The following is a 22,021-nucleotide window of genomic DNA, read 5'->3' on the forward strand; positions in this document are numbered from 1 at the left end:
GTGTGGTTGACACAAAATCCTGAAGCACACCTGGACTTTCTCTCGTCACACCAGTGTGCCTTGCAGTCGGCACACCATTTGGGTGTGCACTGGACTTATATATTAGACGTCTGTATACATTTAGACCTTGATTAGCCTGGCTAATCAAATGTAGACGTCTATATATAGACGTTGAAACAACATTGTTTCAACGTCTACATTTAGACGTCTGTATACATTTAGACGTCTACATTTAGACCTTGATTAGCCTGGCTAATCAAGGTCTAAATGTAGATGTCTATATATAGACGTTGAAACAACATTGTTTCAACGTCTACATTTAGACGTCTGTATACATTTAGACGTTTCAGGGAAGGCATATCCTGTTTTCAGTTTGTGAAAGTGTATTTTGGCCAGTATTATTTTTGCCTCAGACCTTGGCTGTGACAATCCTGTCTGGGCTGTTCATTAGTTTTGGAGGTAAATAAATACGAAAGAAATCTATATTTTTGGATTGTGTCGATTCTTGGAGCCTTGACCATTCGGCCAACTGTATACTGTGGTGTCAGAAGAAGAAGAAAAGACAGTTCAGAATGCCTACAAAGCAACATCACCAGCATCCTCCATCTTGGAGGATGACGGTGCCACAGGAGGAGCTATCAAGGAAAGATTCCAGCCCATGGTGGAAACAGCCACTTCCCAAGAGGTAAGCGTTGTCAACCACATCAGGTTGTTGGAGCTCTTTCATCAGTTCCATGGGTCATGCGTTAGCCTTGTTTGGGTCGATGATGATGATGCCAATTACTAATTGTGGGTGGCTCTCACCTGGGATATAAGGGAGGCTGGAAATGTTGAGGGGGATGAATGAATGAAATGTTTTGCTTGAGACTAACGAGTAGACAACAACAAGGGAGAGCCGCCAGGGCCTTCAGGGAAGTGTTATTTCTTACTTTCGTTTTTTTAAAGTGTATTTTGGACCAGTATTATTTTTGCCTCAGACCTTGACTGTGACAATCCTGCCTGGGCTGTTCATTAGTTTTAGAGGTAAATAAATACAAAAAATATATTGTCGATTCTTGGAACATTGACCATTAGGCCAACTGTTAATGGTACCCCATCTTATTATGCCAATTATGAAAATTACCAAACATATGCACGTTAGCATCCGGCAGTTTCTAAATGCTGGGGAACATTTCTAACATAAAACTTTAGGCCGGGTTCGTATTCTGGCAAGTGGACTATTGGCCTTCGAAAACTTGTGAAATGGACATTCTGCATAATGAGTACTTTTTAGTTTTGGTAATCTAAGTAACATTTTGATACCAATACGTACTCAATACGTACTCAAGTAAATTTTGAATTCCAGATTTTTCTACATTGCAGTATTGATACTCTTACTTTTGTTTCAAATAAATACAGGTACTTTTTCCACCAGTGATTTAGTGATAAATGGTAAATGGTGCATTTATATAGTGCCTTTATCCAAGGCGCTTTTACATAGATTGCGCATTACATTCACCCACACATGCAAGGCACCAACCAGCACATCAGGAGCAATTAGGGGTTCAGTGTCTTGCTCAAGGACACTTCGACACCAACTCTGGGACCTTCGAACCTTGTGGTTACCATCCAGAAACTCTACCCCAGAGCCACCGCCGCCCCCACAGTGATAGCACATGAAACAAGCAAGCAGTGCACTGCTCACCTCAGGCATCTCCAACGGCACCCTGCGCACCTGCATACCCTGTAGAACCACAGGCCTGGGCTGGAGCATGGACAGCACTGGTGCCCCCTCCTGGACCTCAGTGGAGGTGAAGCTAGAGGACTGCGACTGTCTCTCTCTCTCCCTGCATGTCAGGTAACGTCAACAAATGTTAAGTATATACCCTGTATACTGTAGTTATGGGGGACAATACTGCACTTGCATATCATCGATGTCTGGTTGTACGACAGAAACAGAACATTTTAAATACAATCTGTGTTCCAATGGATCCAAAGGAATGAATCACTTTCATACTGTCATCCCTATTTTGGCCATGTCATTATAGACATTCTGTAGCAAAAATATCAAATCTAAGTATTAAATTCATGGGGGGAAAAAAGGATAAAAAGATTCAATATAAAAGCTTGATAACTTACTGCACTGGGTCCTCGTAACCACCTCCAGCAGGTCCAAATGTATATGATCTCTTCACTCCTGTTACCCAGAAACACAAATCAACCTCTGTGAGTGCAAGTGCAGAGTTTGAAAAGAGACTATGCAGGCCACTACTGTTGCATTATGTAAAGGTAAATTAATAGGGGATTCACACTGAGACGGACTGAATCCATTTCATTGGAACCGTTTCCGAATACGGTTGCCTGGTCCCCGATGGCCATGATTCACATTGCCCGAGATTCAACAGCTCACCGGGTACACTTGCATAACACACTTTAATCCTCCTGATGACGGTGTGCTTGATGGCTGGCGCGCACGGACACTGACCATCAACTGTGCGACATTGTCTCAAATAAATCCAGACACACTGAATTGCATTGCCTCTTTGGCTTTTTGCCTTTATACTACTTCACTGTCAGCCTGCCTGCTATTCACTGTGTCAGTCAGTTATGTGCTCCAGTGTATTAGTTTGCTATGGATTCTACTTTAGCATTATTATTATTTTGTTTTACTTTGGAAACTGTGCCAAGCAAAGCCCAAGAGCCACGTGTAGTCCGCAGAATAAGATCAGCGCGGTGCTGCGCGTATAAGCAGATTCAAGGGCGGCGCAGAAGGGCGGCGGAGAAGGGCGGCGTTGAGAAATGCGTTGGTGTTACGCATCGTGCCGCGGCTGAGTTTTTTTTTTTGACGCTTGGCTCGTCGACTAGAGATTAAGTCACGTTCTTTAAAAAAAACAGTCCACTTCCTTCTTTAGGTACGCATGCATTCACATTGGAACGATCCGTATCTGAATACACTTCAACGGTCCAGAGACCCTCCCCCCATGCGGTCCCGGGGACGGTTGGGCGATCCGCTCCCGGGAACGGTACGCATCATTCACACTACCACAACATCTGCCAAGTGGTCCCGAGTGCGCACCCGGGACCATAGTGTGAATCCCCTATAAAATACTAAGCTGCTGGCCCTAGTTATCTGCACTGGATCTGAATGAGTGAACAGAGTGTCTATTACTAAATATAAATGTAGAGTGAATATATGAATATCTATACTTCTCCCCTAAACATTTGTCAGAAATTAAAATAAATTATGAATGTAAGACTATCAACACTGAGTATATACCTGTACTATATGGATTACATTAAGCATGTTGAAAAGTAAGGGAAGGTTTGTAGCATGTTGCTCCTTTTTTGAGACAGTGCAGTGATGTCGGCAGACAAAACCTACGCTCATGCAGAAAACGCAACATAGCGTTTTTTTCTTACCAACTGCTCTCTTGCCATAATTCACAGGGAACACCAGGCCTGTTGATGTTCTGTTATTGGTCTCTAACATCTATGGCAGTATTAGCAGTATTCTCAGTCAGAGACATATTGAGAATAGTGTTTGGGGGTGGGAGGGGCAGACAGCAGCATGGAGCAGCTTTCATGACTTTGTTTGGTCTGACTTGTTGATAACAGAGTTGATTTAAAAAATAAAAAATAAAGTTTGGTTTGTGGTGCTTGCCGAACTGTTCAATACAAATACACATATCGTTACACCACTAATATCTAGTAAAAGTATGAGTAAGTGACAGTACATCGTTTTAAAATTCTCAAATGGGGGTCACGCACGCACGCAGGTTTAAACACCACAACTCGCAGGAAGTGCAGCATAGTTGCCATTAATATTCACTCACCACTCTCATCGTAGAAGTAGTGCACAGCCCCCTCTGATGTGTCGTCGAAGGTGGAGGCCTCGTGGATGCCACCACGGGGCAGCAGCAGCGAGGAGGCGAACTGTAAGGCTGAGGGCAGTGTACGGGTCCGGGAGTGGGAGGAGGTCCGAGCCCTCTGGAGGTCCTGGAGGCTACAGGAGGATGGCAACATTGACGCTTTGGTTTGTTTTTCCATTGATTACCCAGCTAGCATTTAAATAATATTTTCACATGCAGATCTAGATTCACTGCCAATTACTACATTTCTAACAGAAAACTGCGTTATGTCTACATACACACTTTTTGAGGGGCGCTAGCCCCTCCTATAAGCAACTATAGTGTAGATTCTGTCTTAACAAACATTAAATGACATTGACAATGAATGGAGAATTTACGTCATATGTGTCTGTGCAAATTGGCTGTCGGTATGTCGGTGGAAACCCTTGGCCAATAAGGGACCACCATTATTGGTGACGTAACTAAGGTGTGTTTCAAGGTTGGTACAATAATTGATTAGAGCGCCCCTTACTTCACACAGGTGTGATTTTTTAAGTGGTGCAACCACTTCCTTACGCAGCTTTGTGTGGCTGTAGGTCTGAGCACGAACATAGCGTTTGGTTGGTTTTCACTGTTGTGCAGCCTAACACACACAAACATTAACTGTATATATGATGATTTGGGGTGTGACAGTACAGTAGAGGGACCCCCACACGGTGTAACTGTCATTTCTCGAACGTTTCGGACGCGGGGTGGCTTGCCGGAACTGGGCCGGCACTCTGGACACGTTCCTGTGGGTCTGGAAGTTTCGGGGACCCCCCAGGGATGCCCACACGGAGTTGCACCACTTACTTCACACGGGTGTGATTTTTAATAGGAAATAACACAGGAGGTTAGTGCTGCGCTCATGTGGAGCGTGAATGTTGTGAATGTGAACATTCAATGTTGTGCAGGATGAAATCAATGTGCTTGGTATTTTTCAAACCTGGAAGCTTAGCTGTGACAAACTCTACAGATACTCTATATATATATATATTATTTTTTTCCAACCTTCACATTGACGACATTATAACAAGTATAACTCAAACTCAAGCACCTGTGTGAATATTGCTAGCTTGTTCGCATGATTTAGCTTGGCTGACCTGGGTGGGGATCCCATGGTGGAGGGGGGAGGTGTGGGGTTGCTGCCTGCGTTGTGTCTCCTGCGGATGGCCTGGGTCCTCTTTACACTGCTGACTGAGTCACGTTTGCCCCCGTCCTCTGGGGCCATGGCTGTAGGGGGACAGTGACATATGAAAATATTTGCCTATAATGATTTGCCCAAAAGCCTACTGTACGGACAAAAGTTGGAAACTAGCAATACTCTTGCTGTAGCTCTGGTCCATAGCTCTAATGCGTTGCATTTAGAGCTATGTTACTCTCGACTTCCGGGGCTCACATGAAAGCAGACCAGCTCGTCTTAAGCGTAAATAAAAAGAAAGTTTTTGCTACTCACCAAAACAAAGGCGGGTTGTGTCATTAGAAAGCCTACTTTCCTTAGTGGAAGCACTCTGAGCCCCCCACCACATGTATAAAAAGGTACTTTTTGGCCAGAAAGGGATTTTTTTTCACCGGAGGAAAAATATTCTCTTCAACATGGTGTTCCTATTTTGGGAACGTCATTACCATTTTCAAAAGTAGCAAAAGGAGGTCACATTACATAACGTTGCAACGTGTTGTAAGCTTGCAGATCTGCAATTTTGTACGATACAACGAAGTAGGGCATTATTTATTACATTTACAAAAAAACAAGCTGAAATACAGATGCAACAGAGATGATATAAAACAGAGACCATATGCCAAAGACCAGTGCTGTAATTAGTGTATGTAAACAGTTGAAATGACCTCACCTCCGCCCACAGCCCCCTCTTCAACCAGCTCTCCTGTCCTCCACCCCATCTGGTTCCCAGTCCAGGAGCCTCCCAGAGAGTCCAGCCGGTGGTGATGAGCTCCAGGAAAGCCGTCAGTGTGGATGTTCCGGGCCTCCAGGTCAGACTTGGAGAGTGTGAGGGTGCGGGGGGCCGGAGTGGAGGACAAGGGCATGGCGAGAGCCACAGGGGGCACGGCCGCTGTGGTGCTCTGACCCCCACCGGCCCCGTCCATGCTGAGCACCCTGGCGTGAGTCTTTGCGCTTGCCGTGCTGGCTGAGCGATGAGCAGCACGTGAGTGCGTGTGTGAGGGGCCGGCCACAGAGTCTGGCAACTCCCCGTCCCTTTGTGGGGCAGGCGGCGGAGCTGCAGAGGGTAGAGGGGACACGACGCCAGCGTTGGTGAGGTCTGGGGAGTAGCAGGAGGTAGAGGAACTCGTGTCATCTTCGTCGTCGTCGTCATCATCGTCAGAGCTGTAGCGCCGCTGAGACCCCAGGCTGGAGCCAGCACTCATGTCGCTGCCGTCGTCCTCATCGCTGGAGTCCTCAAATAGGCTCTCGCTGTATGCCTTGACGCCCAGCCGGCTACGCACAGGGATGTAGTCCCTGTGCTGCCTGTGGCTGTGGTGACGCCTGTACGGGCCACAGTCGAAGCTGCCGCTCATTGCGCCGACCCGCTTGCGGGGGGCTCGGGGGGCTTTCCGTCGGCCTGGCCTGTGGCCCGCGGATGTCCGCAGTAGCTTCAGGTCTTTGGGGCGAACCACCTGCTGCTGGCCCTGCAGCACAGGCCGGTCTGATAGCAGGAAAGGGGCAGATGACACGGGGAGGGCGGGCTCAGAGCTCACTAGACCCAGGGCCAGCCCTGAGGACACCGAGTTGGCCTGTCGCGGCGGGGGCGGCGGGGGAACCGGGACGATCCGATCTATATCACGAATGTCCATCGAGCGGTCACTGCTCGAGGGGGAGGAGTTCTGTTGGGGGAGAAGAGGTGGCTGTGCGATATCAGAGGGCAAGTCCTCCCCCTCTACGAGTGTCCTGTCAAGCCCTTGGCTGAGAGAGTGATCTTTGGAAGGTGAACGCAGCAGCACGCTGTCGGACAGGTTGTCAGTGTCACTGCCGTCCTGAGCCGTTAGATCCTCCAAGGGCTCGGGGAGCTCAGAGCCTGCGGCAGGGACTGAGGAGAACGCCCGTGCGTCCGTGGGTCGTGGCAGGCTGAACGAGGGGCTCTCAAGCTGCGTGGAGTCAGTTTTCTCGCTGCGGTAGCTGCTAACAGTGCTGAGGGTCTCACGGTCCGTCGTGGCCCCTCCGGCACTGAAGCAGCTATCCGTGGAACCAGCGGCTAGGGCCACCCCACTGCGGCTTCCCGGGTGCTCTGTCCCAGGGCCAAATGCCACAGGGTCGAGGCCCAGACCCAGAAGGTTCTGACTTAGCTCTTCGCTCAAGCTGCTCTTTATAAGTGGGCTAAGGGGAGTCTCCCCCAGGCTCTCGGACTCAGCGGAGGGACCAAGGGGAGAGTAAGCCCCCATACAGTGTCCCTCAGGACTCTGGGGAGACAGTCGCTCCAGCGCCCCAACCTCCACCTCCAGTATGTGTTCTTTCTCCCCACCGTCTTCCTGACTGGAGGGGGAGGGTGGTATAGACAGACAATCCCCAGGCTCTCTGAATCCGTTTGACACTCCAGGCACTCCCATTAGGCCTGGGAATTCCCCTCCGAGAGCTGCAGCCAAGCAGGACTGGACGACACTAGCAGCCCCTATTGAGCGAGAAATAAACATTAGAAAAAACGAGCTGGGCATGACATCTTTTTTTTTTTCATTCATTCTCAATAAATTAGATTGATTTGAACCTTAAGGAAAAACAAAACAAAAAAACAGACATTGTTCAGTTAATTTTGCAACCCTACAAATGAAAAGCTTGCTTACTACTGATTGTATCTTGGGAGCTCTGACGTAGAATCTCCCGGTGAGCTGAAGTCATAATTACATTATTGCTGCCTTGCTCCCGCATTAGCTCCCTGATATCTGAAGTGCAAATATGAAAAACTGTGGTTACAACACGACTAGTAGGAATAGAACAGAAGAGTAAACATGACTTTATTGTCATAGTACAATGCACAACAAGAAGAAATGGTGAATAAGTGAAATGTTGCTTTGTGATGTGACAACTATGACCCCGCCATTTATCTCATTCCAAATACTCAGAGACTATCTCATTCAGTCAAGATAGTGGTTAACACTTAACAGTACTTATTACCTCAGTACAGGCATGAAAACTTAAGATAAAATTATAATATTAATCAAGATATATCAAGATTATTATCAAGGCATCCTCCAAAACAAAGAATGGACTGATTTCTAGAACTTGGTATGAGTTCAAACTAGTATAATACCAATCCAGTATATTTTGCATTTTCTTAAGTCTTCCAGTGCCAACCCATCATGCTATACATTGCACTATACATAATTTGTGCACTTGTCAAAAATACAATTTCAACATGTTATGCTGTTGGGAGTAGGGGTGTTTGATATGGTGATAAATATCGTCGGGACGATACAATGTCTCCACTCCATTCACTGCATCAGATGCAGTGAATGCACGTTCTATGATGGGTAATTTATACTTCTGCAGTATGACGGTTTCGTTCACCAAAAATAACAAATCTACAAGCCAACAACGCGTCGCTACTGCACCGCAATGCAAGGCATAGTTTGCTTATAGTGTTCTGTGTCCCAAGTCCCGCCCCCTTTCTTCTGGGCAGAGAGGGAAGCAGGAGTTTGTCTACACTCACTGCGCTCCGCACAGAATAATATGTAAAGAAATGGACGGGCAATTATACTCAGATGTCGAGCGAGTGGAGGTTGAGGAAGGGCTAGTTCCCAAAAAGAACTGTACGTTAGTGGTATGGAACTATTTCGGATTCTCGGTAAGGGACAAGGACCAAACGAACTTCATTTTCAAACTCCTACAGTTTTGCTGAGGGCCACTTCATACTTGCAAAAACACACGCTGTGTGTGTGTGTGTGTGTGTGTGTGTGTGTGTGTGTGTGTATGTATTTGACTGCGGACCCCCATCTGAAAAATATTTTGTGTGTGAGCTTGTAGATCGGCTATTTTCAAATAGCCAATGTGTATGATTAAAGTGGTTAAAAAGATATGTATGATATTCATACATTTAGCTGGGGACCCCCTGGAACTGCTGGACCCCACTTTGAGAACCAATACCAAAGCGTGTAGGTTAATCACTTTTTTTAAAGTGATTATATTATATATCATATTTTGCCACATGAATTCACATGCACCCTGCATATTCCATCGCATTATAAATATTAAATTATATTTTTGCCCACGTTTTTCTGGAGGGTCTACTGATGGGATTTAATGTTTGTGTTAGGGACAAAACAATTTCTCATCATTGTCAACGGTGTTTTTAAAAGAAACATTGAACTAAAAACAAAGATTAAACCCGTATATAGGAGGGGCAAAACGATAAAATATCGTTTATCGTGATACGGCTTGAAAGAATATCGTGATAATACTTTTGTCCATATCGCCACCCCTAGTTGAGAGATCCGGTTTGTGGCGACTTTGTTAGTTGCTTGCCAATCAGGGCTCTACCATGTTGGATTTGTTTTCACAGGGGGGGTGGGGGTTATGCTCATGCTATCAGACATACAGTAGCTGTGTTCGCTTTCACTTTACATTGCCGTTCTGAGCTTGAACGACCTAGTCTGCTTGGTTGCCAAAGTGGCTTAATTTTCTTTATATTTTTTATGTGTGTGTGTTTCTCATCCAACTGTGGGACTGGGGTTCACAACATGTAACTGGTTTGAAGCATTCACTGGCATGCTTTATATAACACTACACACAGTGAGATTGTAAACCTAGCCCAGTATGCGCAGCATGGCGGCTGCATGAAAACACAGATACATACCCTTGGTGCCTCCCGTATCTTCTAGCTGAGGTAAAAACTCCTAAAAGCAAAAAAACACACACACACACACACACACACACACACACACACACGACAATTTGAGATCCATTAGGATGTGAATATAAAGCACATAGGACAACTAACAACAAAGTACTTAAGTTAATGGAAGGGAGAGATTTAAAATAGCCCTGCGCAAATTAACAACTGCTTAGCACGCAATAACCCTTACCGACACCTGGTTGAGCCCAAACAGTGAGTGCTGAGAGCTGCAGCGCACAGGCGGTGTTGAGTTGACCTTCCGAAACACAGTCATCTCCACACCGATATGACTGTCCCTGTGAGGAAATGAAAACGGCAGTGGAAAGAGGAAATAAATACACCATGCAGCATTTGAGTATACTGTGATCTCCTTCAATAGTACTTCTTCAAACTATAGCACAAACATCCACTTATTGTTCACGGGACGTAATGGCTCTCATCATCAATCTAGAAACCAGCGCAGATCCAACTGTAGAAATCATGTTATGACAGGGTTCATGTGTGATTTATGAAACGGCTGTATCGTATTAATCATAGCATAAGAATGATAGTGTTGATAAATGTGACAGCTGAAAACGATAATTTAAATATCATGGTCTTAATTCTGGCTTTAGAGGTCGTGAACCTAGAGTGCACAACATGGACAAGTGGGAATACAGCCAAGAAGAGAAAAACTTCTCTGGGTGGAGATAGATATTTGAAAAAGGAAGTCAGAAGAATGTGGTCTGGAAAAATAAATCACTGATTCAGGATTACGGGCCATCAAGGACAGTTGACGAGAAACAAAGTCATGAAACTAATGTCTTGACATAAATAAAAATATTTTACTACTACTACTAATAATAGGCATTTGTACATTTCCCGTAATGAATAGCCTACTTGCCATGTTGCCAAGCAACAAATTGTTAATACTCAACAAGTATTAACAGTTGACATTTTAGAAGTGACTAATGAGGTCCTATTTCTTAAATATTGTAATACAGGCCCCAGTGGCTGTGGCTGTGCTGGCCATGGTTCTCTGGGCTGGCTGCATCGGATTTTCCAATGGCACGCCACACCCCGTCATCCTGTGCAATAATGGCGTATACACCATCTGTCTGACTCCTAAACAGCCTGACGAAGAGCTCCACCGTGGTCTACAGTACGTGCATATTTGTGCATTGTTGAACCGGCAGTCTTGCTCTGTTAAAAGGTTTGTCTGTGGGGTTATCACTGAGACCCCTTTTCCACCGGTTTGTTCCCAATGGGAACCGGTTCAGTTCTTTTTGTTTTTTAGTCCATGAGCCAGAGCTCCAACATTGGTGGGCAATCTATACCCTATATTAAATTGTTTATAGGATCAATACAAGTAAATTAATACATGATAACCCTTCCACAGTAGTAGCTTTTTCATATTTTCGATTATTTTGCATATTTTCCTACATAATGCCTCATTTGCATATTTAAAAATGTAAAATTTGTAATACAATAAATCATTGTCTTCATGTAAGTACTCAGCTGGGGAAGTTTAATGGTGATAACAATCTAATATAGGTAATGGTTTTGCCTACTCAATTCATAATTAACGTTTCAATTTTAGAGCTCTGGCTCATGGGCTAAAAACCAAAAAGAACTGAACCGGTGGAAAAGGGGCCTTATTGTGTGAGGAGATAACCTTTGTCACAAATTGACGGCCGTGCCCCCATTTAAAACAATATGGAAATAGGTCTACCCATTTACATTATGGACATATTCAGTAGTAGATATAGGGCTAGGCCTTTACTAAATATATTTTGACATGCTGTATAGGTTAGGTTTAGTTATGCATGATTAATCGGTAGCATAATCGGAATAGGCCATATCGGCGATAAAAATGTCATTTCGGTATTTGAACGATCTCAAAATAATACAGATTATTTAATCGGTTTTCGCCAGCAAATGTTTTTAAATGAAAAATGTAAAAAGAATCATCAAGGAGTTCAATATAAATCAAAAGTGTCTAGTACCTCTAGTCTAGAACAAAAGCCAAATCAAATATGTAAAATCTTGAAGAAAAATAAATGTAATTTGTGTACTCATCTCATTCAGTAGTCATTCAGTTGTGAAAACAGACACTTGGAAAAGAGTATAGGCTATTTATTAATTTATTTAATACTTTTATTAAGACTTTGGGCCAAGCCTCTAGGGCCTATGCTTGTTTCCGGTCATAATTTCATAATCGTGCACCCCTAGTTAGGTTACATCTTTTTAAGTGATGAATGTGTGGTTGCATAAATCAGATTCCCCAACTATGCTGCACTGCAAGTCTGTATCATGCACTATGCATCAGTGGTTTCATTTCAGGCTTATCACTGCAACCACATCCCAAAAAGTAAATTCCTTCTATGAACCTTAGACTTGGTAATGAAGTGTAAAGGCTTCTGACAAGCTTGCTTATCTAACATTGTTTACCTGTGTTGATTTCCATCATGGGTTGCTGACCCCTCCTCTCCCTCCTCTGCCCTCGGGGCATCGGCCGTGAGTGAGGCCTGCTTCTGCTCTATGATCTCGCCAAGGTCGAACATGGTGTGAAGCCGGAAGTTAACCACCTTTATGGCTGTGAAGAAGACTGCCACCACAGCACAGTACACCCCTGCTACCACCAAACTAGGAGGAAGGGCCTGAGAGGGAGGCAGAGATGACGACAGTAAATGAGGCTAGCTCTGTATACTGTAGTGGAGTCACGAGACTACGTCAAAGAGATGCTGAACTTTGGTAGTTTTAAGTGTAGTCTAAATTCAAATATTATCAATCATCTTTACCAGATGCTAAGAGAGGAATCAGAGGATTGGGGACAAAGAATTACACATTTCTTCCCTCTTTCCCTTTACTAATTTTCTGATGAAAAAGTCTCACAAACCCCATATAAACACATAAATGAATGCATACAAAGCAGACTCTACTGATAAAGAACAACTTGATAGATTTTGGGCCAATCGCTCCTCCCAACAAACTTTCCCAATGTGAGGATGGTCTGAACTGATTATGTGCCAACTGGTTAACTCTTTAGTGTGAGCGGTTTACTGACGCGACGCCCGATGGCTGCAGTGGAGCTTTGGCCTTACAGTACGTTTTAACAGTGGGTGAAAGCCAGACGAATTTTCTGGAAGTGCATCATGTCTATATGGGACCCGGCAACTACCGGCGATTGCAGGCGAACGGGCGATGGTCGAAAAGTGGGTGGGGCAACGTCGCTCGAAAAGCTCAAAATGATTCGTCTTTTCGGGCGATTGGGCGATGTGTCGGTCGATACTCGCCCGCTGTTAAAACGTACCGTTAGTGTGAAAGGAACACATGACTGAATGTTGAGCAGCCAAACCACCAATATCCAATGAAAGCAAGCTGTCTGGGAAGTATCAAATTTCCTCGCATCATCAGAACTGAAATCTGTGTGTAAATAATGCATAATGCAAGTCCGGTTATTTACACCTGTCCATTATTTCACAGGGACTGACCTCTGTTACACGACAGGTTCATTAATTTGTTTACAGTACACTCTCGGAGTGAAAACTGTTTAAATTAAGGATATATCGGTTGGGCTTTAATACAAATCAAGGTTGTACCAAAATGTGATCATCAGTAAAAGGCTGTGTGACTGACTTCCATCACATTCACGTAGTCTGTCTGGCAAACGGCAAGACCAACAAAACAAGTCAGTGTACTGCCTGCAGTGCTTCTAGTGTCACAAAGAAGCCGCCACCCACTGTTAGTGTCAAACTAGTATGAAGGCTTGAGGGGGCATAGTTGTTTGACACATTAAAAGAAAGTCCAATTAAGACAGCTGAGGCTAATGATAGACAGTCTCTAAAGCCTCATTGCATGCTGGTGTTGCAGTAAATAGCAGATATACATGCTACTTGATCTGCCATTTACTGAGCACGACACCAGCAGGCAACAAAGTATAAATGAGACTTTAGTCCTTCCGACATGGTGTGGTACATACATTCTCTCTCAATAATCTCTGGAACTGTGGAATTGCAACTAACTTACCATGTAGAGCAGAAATGGGAAGGCAAGGAGGAATATCCAAAGGTATAGGTGGAAGCAGTTGGAGAACGTACTCTGATGGGGGTCCACGTACCAGCCTCCTGTGAGCGAAGCCCACACCCCCTGCCGCAGTATCTGAAGAGCTTGGGAACCCATCTCCCTCCTTCAGGTCAAGTCAACCCAAAGTTGCAAGGTCTCCTCGGAGGCTTCTAACTGTGCTGCAGTTGTAGCCACAGTGTATCAGTGTGTCTACAGTGGCACTTCCATTTGGGATGGCAGTTTAACCATTTGGACTGAGTACAGTTTCATCAAGCATGCCAGTCCCTCGCGTCTCAAACTCGTACTTTAAATGCGCTTGCTGACAAACGCACTGTTGCCAAAAAATCTAGCCTAGTCCTTGTAGGGTAATCAGGAGAGTGACTTTTTGGCACATTGGTAATCCACTGAACGTATAAAAAGTATTCATCTGTAAGAAAAATCAAAGCTGTCTTTGATTTAATTCCTCATATTCCACTGTTAACAGGAATTCAACGAATTCACGTCATTTGTATTGGAACATACACAAGCACATAATTTAAAAAGATAACACCTTAAAATGGTCTATTACTTATTGGTTTCATGTCATTATTTACATAGCAAATGCTGATTAATCATGTAAGTGATGACGTGTAAATGTGTGTACAGTTTTACTTACTACAGTTTAACTATTTCCAGCCAAATAAACAGCATTTTCAGAGCTAGGTCAGTGTTGCCACAACCCAGCTTAAGTTTTCTAATTGACAGTAGCTTGGTAGCGACCAATTTAGCTCAATTGAACAATATCCATATATATGTCGACGGGGACAATTAATCAGTCGATAGTCGAGCTTGTTAACCGTCGGTAACTGACAATTATTTCAGCGGATAGCCTTTACATTAGCATAATATGGCTAGCTAACGTTAAATAGCTGATAACAGTTCACTAGCTGGCTAGCGTTAGCTTCCTTTTGGTGTGATTTGATTTAATGAACATGTTGTGCCTCTCAGTGTGAGATCCTCTCGACAACATGAGCCCCGTACGGCAAGATGACTAAAACTTGAGTTGTTGTTCAGCTTGCCTCATGTTCTCCTTTCTTCCGCGTTTCAGTCCTTTGCAAGAAAATCTCAGATTTTTCCTTCCCACTAGCCCAGGATGCTAGCATGCTAGGTGGACTATGCTATGTGGACTAGCCAAAGCTGTCGATTAGCTGCAGGGCTAACTTATCATTGTTTTCTGCAGAGCTGTGAGGAAGGTCTCTCGTCCTCTTTGGCATAAACGCTTGTCGCCGTTAGATATCCAGCGGTTGCGGAGGTCCTCTTTCATGCTCAGCGACAGCTGCTCATATCATTTCGTGGTATTTTGCATTTTTGTGTGGCAGAACCGTGATGTGATGTTTCAAAGAAGCTAGCTTGGCTAACTAGTTGACACACATGCTCGCACATGCGCATAGAGTAATGTTCCCAGAAAGCTGATTGGTTGTAGCCAATGCGTCATAGATGGGCGGGGTCAGCAGCTGTCTTGTGTTCAGGGTTCATGTCATCAAAGATATCATGCACCATTGGGGAACAGTTTATTTAGAACAGAGTAGAATGAACACACACACACACACACACACACACACACACACACTTTCATCATGAAAAACTACACTTTCTGAAACTGGTGAGACATTACTATAGACAGGTTATTTTCTTTTTTAAAACAAAACACCTGCAGTCTCCGTGCTGAGGCTACTATAGACATGACATCACTACAGCAATATGAGGAAGATAGAATTGTACAATTATTAAATGTGTTTTCCTTTTCCATAATAGGAGAGAGAGATGAGACTACATTTGATATCTAGCTGGCACATTATCTAGATAATTAGATGTCTATACACTCTATACTAAATTAATGAACTGGGCCAAAGCCCATTGGGAATGTATGCCTCTCTCTCCGTTGTATCTGTTGTCAGAGAACATAGTGCAGTACCTTATATCATGTACTTGCATGCCAGTCTGTGTGACAGGTGATAGCATATTGATGACATCAGGGATCTGCCTGATGGCATCCATATACGCACGCAGACAGACAGACAGACAGACAGACAGACAGACAGACAGACAGACAGACAGACAGACAGACAGACACACACACACACACACACACACACACACACACACACACACACACACACAAACACAAACACACACAAGGTCCATGCACGTATAGATACATAAATGAAAATGAGATAATGAAATAAAATCCAACTAGATAAAGTGCCCCTCGGGCACAGGTCTCCACCAGGGCAGGTCAGGTTGTGGCCTACTGGTGGCGCTATAATAGGCCAATGTGAAAAGGGTGACATTCTTCTTACGCCTTGGATGGGAATTTGATGATTTGAGGCATTTTGTGCTGAAAAGGTATGTTGCAAAAATCCACCTGTTGGTGGCGCTATAACAGGCCAATGTGAAAAGGGTGGGATATATTCCTCAGCCTAGTAGGTAAGTCTTTGAAAGATTTCACAAAAATTGCACGCTGCAGCCTGCAGTCATGATTTGAGGCATTTTGTTCCAGAATTGTGTTTTGCAAAAATCCACCTGTTGTGGCGCTATAACAGGCCAATGTGAAAAGGGTGGGATATATTCCTCAGCCTAGTAGGAAAGTCTGTGAAGGATTTCACATCAATTGCATGCTACTTTCATGATTTGAGGCTTTTTGTTCAAAACAGGCCAATCCTGCCAACTTTGAAAGCCAATGTTAGCCAATTAGGATGGAATATGAAATATCGGACAGATCCGGGCTTGAACACATGACTATAGAGATGGTGTGTAACAATTTGCGGGATTTTTGGACAGAATCTGGAGGAGTAATATAAAACAATGTGTTTTTCTAAAGTCAGCCTCCTGGTGGCGCTATAACGGGCTGTTCTGGAAATTTTGGGGCAGAGGCTCATCGTTGGCATCGAGGGAGTGTGTGTGCAAAATTTGGCATTGACCGGGTTAACGGTACTGGAGATTAACTGTACACAGACGGACGGACGGACGGACACAGTCACACACGGACACAGTCACACACACACACACACACACATGGACGGATTGCAAAACATACTCTCTCGCCATGCCTTCGGCCTGGTGGAGACAATAAATCACATTCAAGTAGATTAAATGACTTTACTAAAATGTTATGGAACCTTCAATCCTCTAATCTCGCTTTATTATTGTTTCTTTTACAAAGACACCAATGCATCTGTGGCTGAAAACCTGCCTGCACAAAGTTGTTGTTTTCTCTCTCTTTTCCTGAGCTCATCCTCAACTTCATTTTGACCTCAACCTTGGTTGTGACCTTGACTTTTGTTTTACCCAAAAGTTACTCAACTTGTCATGGCAAGCGCGTTGATAATTCCTGCCAAGTTTCATGGAAGTCTGCCCATCCGTTCTAGATTTGTACCTTGATCATGTCTGTAACCTTGAACTTTGACCCAAACATTTACCATATTTTAGTTGGAAGCATCCTGATCGTTCCCACCAAGTTGCATGAGAAACACACACACAAACAGAACTGATTACAATACTGTGTCACTGCCACACTGCAGCAGGGAGGGTAAAGAGGACTACTGGCTATAAGTAAGGAATATAAATTACAAAAATAATAATAACATTAACACCTTGGTTTCAATACACCAGAGGCATGTTCTAGCCAATAGAGCCAGATTTATACTTTGCATTGCTCACAGAGTCGGAGAGAGAGAGAGAGAGAGAGAGAGAGAGAGAGAGAGAGGAGCTAGATGATGAAACTCAAGTGTAAGAGACATGTTTAAAACATGACGTGGCCTATAATTTGGGTGATATGGTAAATAATGCAACAGAAGAAAAGGGGGGGAAAGGCATGCACTGCATTCATGTAGAAACATTTTGCTGCGGTATGTCTGATCTGAATAACAGCAAGTAAATGTTTTCAATGCTCAGACATGAGGAGTGAGATACAGCAATGGGCCAGTGTAATATTTACTCCATCGTATGACAATGTAGCATGCCAAGTAAGCCTGGCTTACGCCTGGCTTAAGCCTGGCTTACTCCGTTACTCCGTTGTGTGATAATAGTGAGTACATGTGTCAGGATTCAGGAATCAGGATAAAGCCTGCATGCGATCTACTTTCTGTTGCAATTGAAAGCAAATTATACCTTCTATTATCTTGGACAAATCAACCTGGATTCACAAATACAGACAATATAGACACATATTATTTCACAAAGCTAGAAATAGGACTTTCATATTAAGTAGTTTTACAGGCTGACACAAATGATAATGCCTATACCGATTAAGTGGATATAGGTGCATCTATCTGTAACAGTTGATCATTTTGTCATACAATATAATGCACTATTAAACGTGTATCCCTGTCTGAACTAAGACCATACAGTATACCAGTGTCCACAGCATTGCACTGATTGAAATGGAAACTTTATTTGATTGGCATTGCACTGATTGTAATGATTTCTGCATAGTGCAGGGTAGTTGTATATACATCTTATTGTTTTTCTTGCCTTTTATTATTGCACGAACTGCAGTATACTAAGTCCTGTAAACCAGAAACCTGGCTTTTTCGTTAGAGCTTGGCTTCTCTGCACTTAACAAGTAACAAGTGGTCTCTTGGCCAGGGACAAGCATATATTTTGTGTTCAGTTCTTAGGTCATGGACTGGTTTGAACCACAATCGCTTGACTCACCAGCACCAAAGTTGACCATGAGAACTGAATACAAACTGGATTAAAAGTTTCCCAAAGTTTTATCATGTGAGGCTACCTTTCCTTCATTGTTACTTATTACTGAAACTCACATTTCCATTGTTTAGTAACAGTTTTGTCAAGTTGTATCGGAGCTTGGCGTTCTCACAGCGTGTTCAGCATGTTCAGCTCATCCCTCGTTGTGCTTTGTTATTAATGCTACTTACAATTGTGTATAATTGTTACTATTGCAGTCACTAGTATGGATATTGAATTGTTTTGAGCTTTTGTTTGTTTTGGATTGCTGTATTTCACACTCTGCACCTGTTGCACACCTGCCTGTCCTGTGATCCTTCACCATGGTTTCTTCCTTTTCTGCTGTTGTTTTTGCTTGCCCAATATTGGGTCTAATGACAGGGGGTGCTGTTTCCTTTCCTTTGTTGAATGTGGGTCTCTGAAGCCTGTTGAGACTGGAACAGTGATTAAGGGCTTGACAAATACATATGCTGGTCACATGACAATGTAAACCTTGGACTGAATCTATAAAGAAGCAGCACAACACAGTTGCGTACAAAGTATATAATCAAGTGTATTTTCCTCTTTATCCATGATCTGTACACATATTAAGATCCATTTCACAGGAACACTATATTACAATAGCAATGAGTGAGGACTGGAGTAGACTCTGAATAGTCCATGTTGAATGGCACTTTTATATAAAACAAACAAATAAAAAAACAGGAAATCACAGACATCGTTTAAGTAAATGTAGACATATTTCAAGAGACATCAGCTTTATGTCAGATCCAGTGAGCCATGATTTTAGCACAAGATGGCGGAACAAAGAAAACATATGCACACTTCCATTGTGTCGTCTCTGCATAATATCGAGCCTGCTGTCATGAAAAACAAAAACTATTTGCAGCTGCGAGAGGAAAGTGTGCTTTTTCTCTGGATTTAAAAGGCAACATAAATGTCATGTTTTAAGAGGAGTGGCAACAAGATATACACCGAAATATCAGAGAAATACCAATACAATTCACAAACTTTCAATAATTCATCTCACAGAATAGTCTTTTTAGTAACTGGTAGAAAAAACAATACGTGTTTGGCCGATTTACAAGGAATAGCTATGTCTTAAAGATATGTTAGGAATTTTCTGTGTGCTTTAATCATTTTTCCCATGACAATTTTGAGGAGGAAAAAGTAAAGAAAGAGAGAGAGACTGCCTCCTGACATGAAGTGGGGTAAGTTCTCTCTTTCCATGGAGCAATAGGAGAAATGTCCTCAAATGTGATTCCCCTGTTCCACCCCCAAGAAATCCACTGATCAGGCTGCAGCGTTTTGACAGTGAAACTGTTTGGGGTGGTGATGGGTGGGCAGCCTCTTTCATGTAATGTCTTTTTCATGCCCTTTCCCCGCATTCTCCCAGAAATGAACATACACGTTGACACTCCTTCGGTCCGCTAAACCTCTATGTACATACAAACAAATTATGTTTTACAGAGAAACACCCACACTAAGAGTGGCATGAATGATGCTGAGATTATTCCTACATTGAACGGCATGGCACATTGACTGTGATATCTCACCGAAAAATTAAAAGAAAGATTTGTCATTCTCATCCATCCAAATATAAGTTTCATTGGCTAGAGTAACTCTGTATCATTTTATAGTCCATTTTAAATTCTGTGTTTTCCATTAAGAGTGCTATACTTCATGCGTCAAAAATATGGTTTATGACATTGTACCAGTAACATAAAGCCATAGCCATGGGTAATCCGAGAGAACTGGGTGACTGGAAATTTGTAAACCTGCATGGCATAAAATGGAATTTGTAGGGGCAACTATTCAAGTATGAATAACCAAGTAAATGGGGGCTATGGCCTTCTTTTAGTTGTAGTCAGAATTGGTGAATTGCTCTGTGCTTGTCTACCATAAATATTACACTATTCGAGCTTGTCCTGCCTTATATGATATTATCATAATGAGGACATGTAGAAGTGAGACAGATCTTTATGAGAAAAAACACTGACACAGAACTGTTCAGATGTTCTTACTCAGCATTTCTGTACTGGGACCATATCCATGCTATATACAAAACCAAAACGGGATATGCTTCTTTTGAACTGGTGCATAACGCAAAAAACAAAAGTGGTATGCCAGCAAAGATTGGGTGAACTGAATTCAGACCAAGTTACAAGTTTTAACCCAGGTGACATACTTCAGAAGAGCCTTTGACCACTTCTACCTGTAAAGGAGCAGAGCAATTAATACTCAAATCAAATGTAGCCGTCAAAACATCACTCTTCCCTTTTGTTTTTCTTGTTTTAACCAGTGAGGTTTATCTTGAAGGTGGACCTGGTTAATAAGGGGCACCGAATGAAGAAATAATGACCTGTTAATTGCCTAGTCTCAGACGTAGTACTCCTTATCTTTGTTCTTCTTGCCCTTTGTGGCGGCCTTGGCTACAGCGGCCGTTGCCGTACCCGTCACCGCTTTGTCTTTGACCACCGCCCCGTTGCCCTCGGTGGGGGAGCCAGTGGCGAAGCCATTGCCCTGGTCCGCCTGGTACGAGCCTTCATCACGGTTGCGGTACTTGTACATGGCATATAGCAGGATGAGGATGCACAGCGCTGCTGCCGCCACAATGCCCACCACCATGCCCGTAGTGCTGCTTGACTCCCGGATCACCTCCACGGCACCCGGATGGGCCTTCTCGTCGGGGGTGGTCGGGTCGGCTGTGGGCACATGGGGAAAATTGGGGGGGTACGTTAGTCCTGGCGTGTTTCGGGAGGATGGGGGGGCGGCGGGAGGCAGAAGCACCTGGTCACGGGTGTTCATTTTGCCCGCTGGGATGTGGAGCTGGTCGGGGTTGGTTGTAGGGGTGTAAGGAGGTATGGGGCGGGGTTTCTGGACTCCACCCTCGCCGGCGGCCGCGGCAGGGGGTGGAGGAAGGACTGTCCTGTCAGTGACCATGGGGGAGTTGTTGCTGTAAAAGTCCTCGTCGTCAGATTCCGTCATTTCCCCCGAGCCGAATGCCGATACCTCCACAGGGTCACCGCAGTCTTCTTGGTCTGGAGGACAGGGAGGGTGGGGCGGGAGGATCAGGGACTCTTTGGTGGTCTCGAGGGGTGACAGGAGGGTGGGAGGAGGTGGAATAGCAGGGTAATGGGTGGCGATGGACGGAGGCTCAAGGGAGTCCACTGTTATTATGGGCAACACTAGTTCCCCTCCTGGAAAGGGAAAAAGAGAAGGTAGGGGAAGCCTACATTAGAGCAGAGTTAGGAAATTCTAGCTGGGAGTAATGAGCAATTGTCCCTGCGAAAGCAGAGAGAAACAATGTACTCATTATCCAGAATATTCCTAAAACAAGTAGGACAAGTAGGACAAGTATTGCATTCTGTTCTGTGTCATGAGGTATGTTACCTGAAGGTTTTTGAAAGGAGTAAATATATTTTATTCTCATGTCTCATGTGTATTTATTGATCACAGTGCACCTGCTCATGAGGTTAGCTGGATTTACCCAGTTGAAGGAAACATGCACTGATAAAAGTCATTATAGTAGGCCTACATGGCAGA

At 43.9% G+C, this 22,021-nt stretch overlaps 2 protein-coding genes across 3 annotated transcripts in view; both read right to left on the reverse strand.

Moving 5' to 3' along the window:
* LOC310874848 (pecanex-like protein 3) overlaps positions 1 to 15,131 on the reverse strand; it is a 41,016-nt gene extending 25,885 nt beyond the window's left edge. The window contains exons 1-10 of one of the 2 annotated variants that reach the window (XM_083787741.1): positions 13,712 to 15,131; positions 12,134 to 12,342; positions 9,894 to 9,999; positions 9,665 to 9,704; positions 7,656 to 7,754; positions 5,717 to 7,486; positions 4,970 to 5,099; positions 3,813 to 3,982; positions 2,119 to 2,176; positions 1,715 to 1,826 (exon numbers count right to left, since the gene is read on the reverse strand). In XM_083787741.1, the coding sequence (XP_083643867.1) occupies positions 1,715 to 1,826; positions 2,119 to 2,176; positions 3,813 to 3,982; positions 4,970 to 5,099; positions 5,717 to 7,486; positions 7,656 to 7,754; positions 9,665 to 9,704; positions 9,894 to 9,999; positions 12,134 to 12,342; positions 13,712 to 13,864 (2,847 nt within the window). In that variant the 5' untranslated portion in view covers positions 13,865 to 15,131. Of the gene's footprint in view, positions 1 to 1,684; positions 1,827 to 2,118; positions 2,177 to 3,812; positions 3,983 to 4,969; positions 5,100 to 5,716; positions 7,487 to 7,655; positions 7,755 to 9,664; positions 9,705 to 9,893; positions 10,000 to 12,133; positions 12,343 to 13,711 lie in introns of both variants that reach the window. The other variant, XM_083787740.1, reaches the window with a different exon arrangement.
* A 4,834-nt stretch (positions 15,132 to 19,965) lies between these two features.
* LOC310874583 (neurexin-2-like) overlaps positions 19,966 to 22,021 on the reverse strand; it is a 116,874-nt gene continuing 114,818 nt past the window's right edge. Inside the window, exon 13 of the mRNA XM_083787440.1 lies at positions 19,966 to 21,180. Within this exon, the coding sequence (XP_083643566.1) occupies positions 20,855 to 21,180 (326 nt within the window). The 3' untranslated portion in view covers positions 19,966 to 20,854. The remainder of the gene's footprint in view (positions 21,181 to 22,021) is intronic.

The sequence above is a fragment of the Protomyctophum parallelum genome, assembly GCF_964188405.1.
Source record: "Protomyctophum parallelum genome assembly, chromosome: 1".
In the NCBI taxonomy this organism is placed as follows: domain Eukaryota; kingdom Metazoa; phylum Chordata; class Actinopteri; order Myctophiformes; family Myctophidae; genus Protomyctophum; species Protomyctophum parallelum.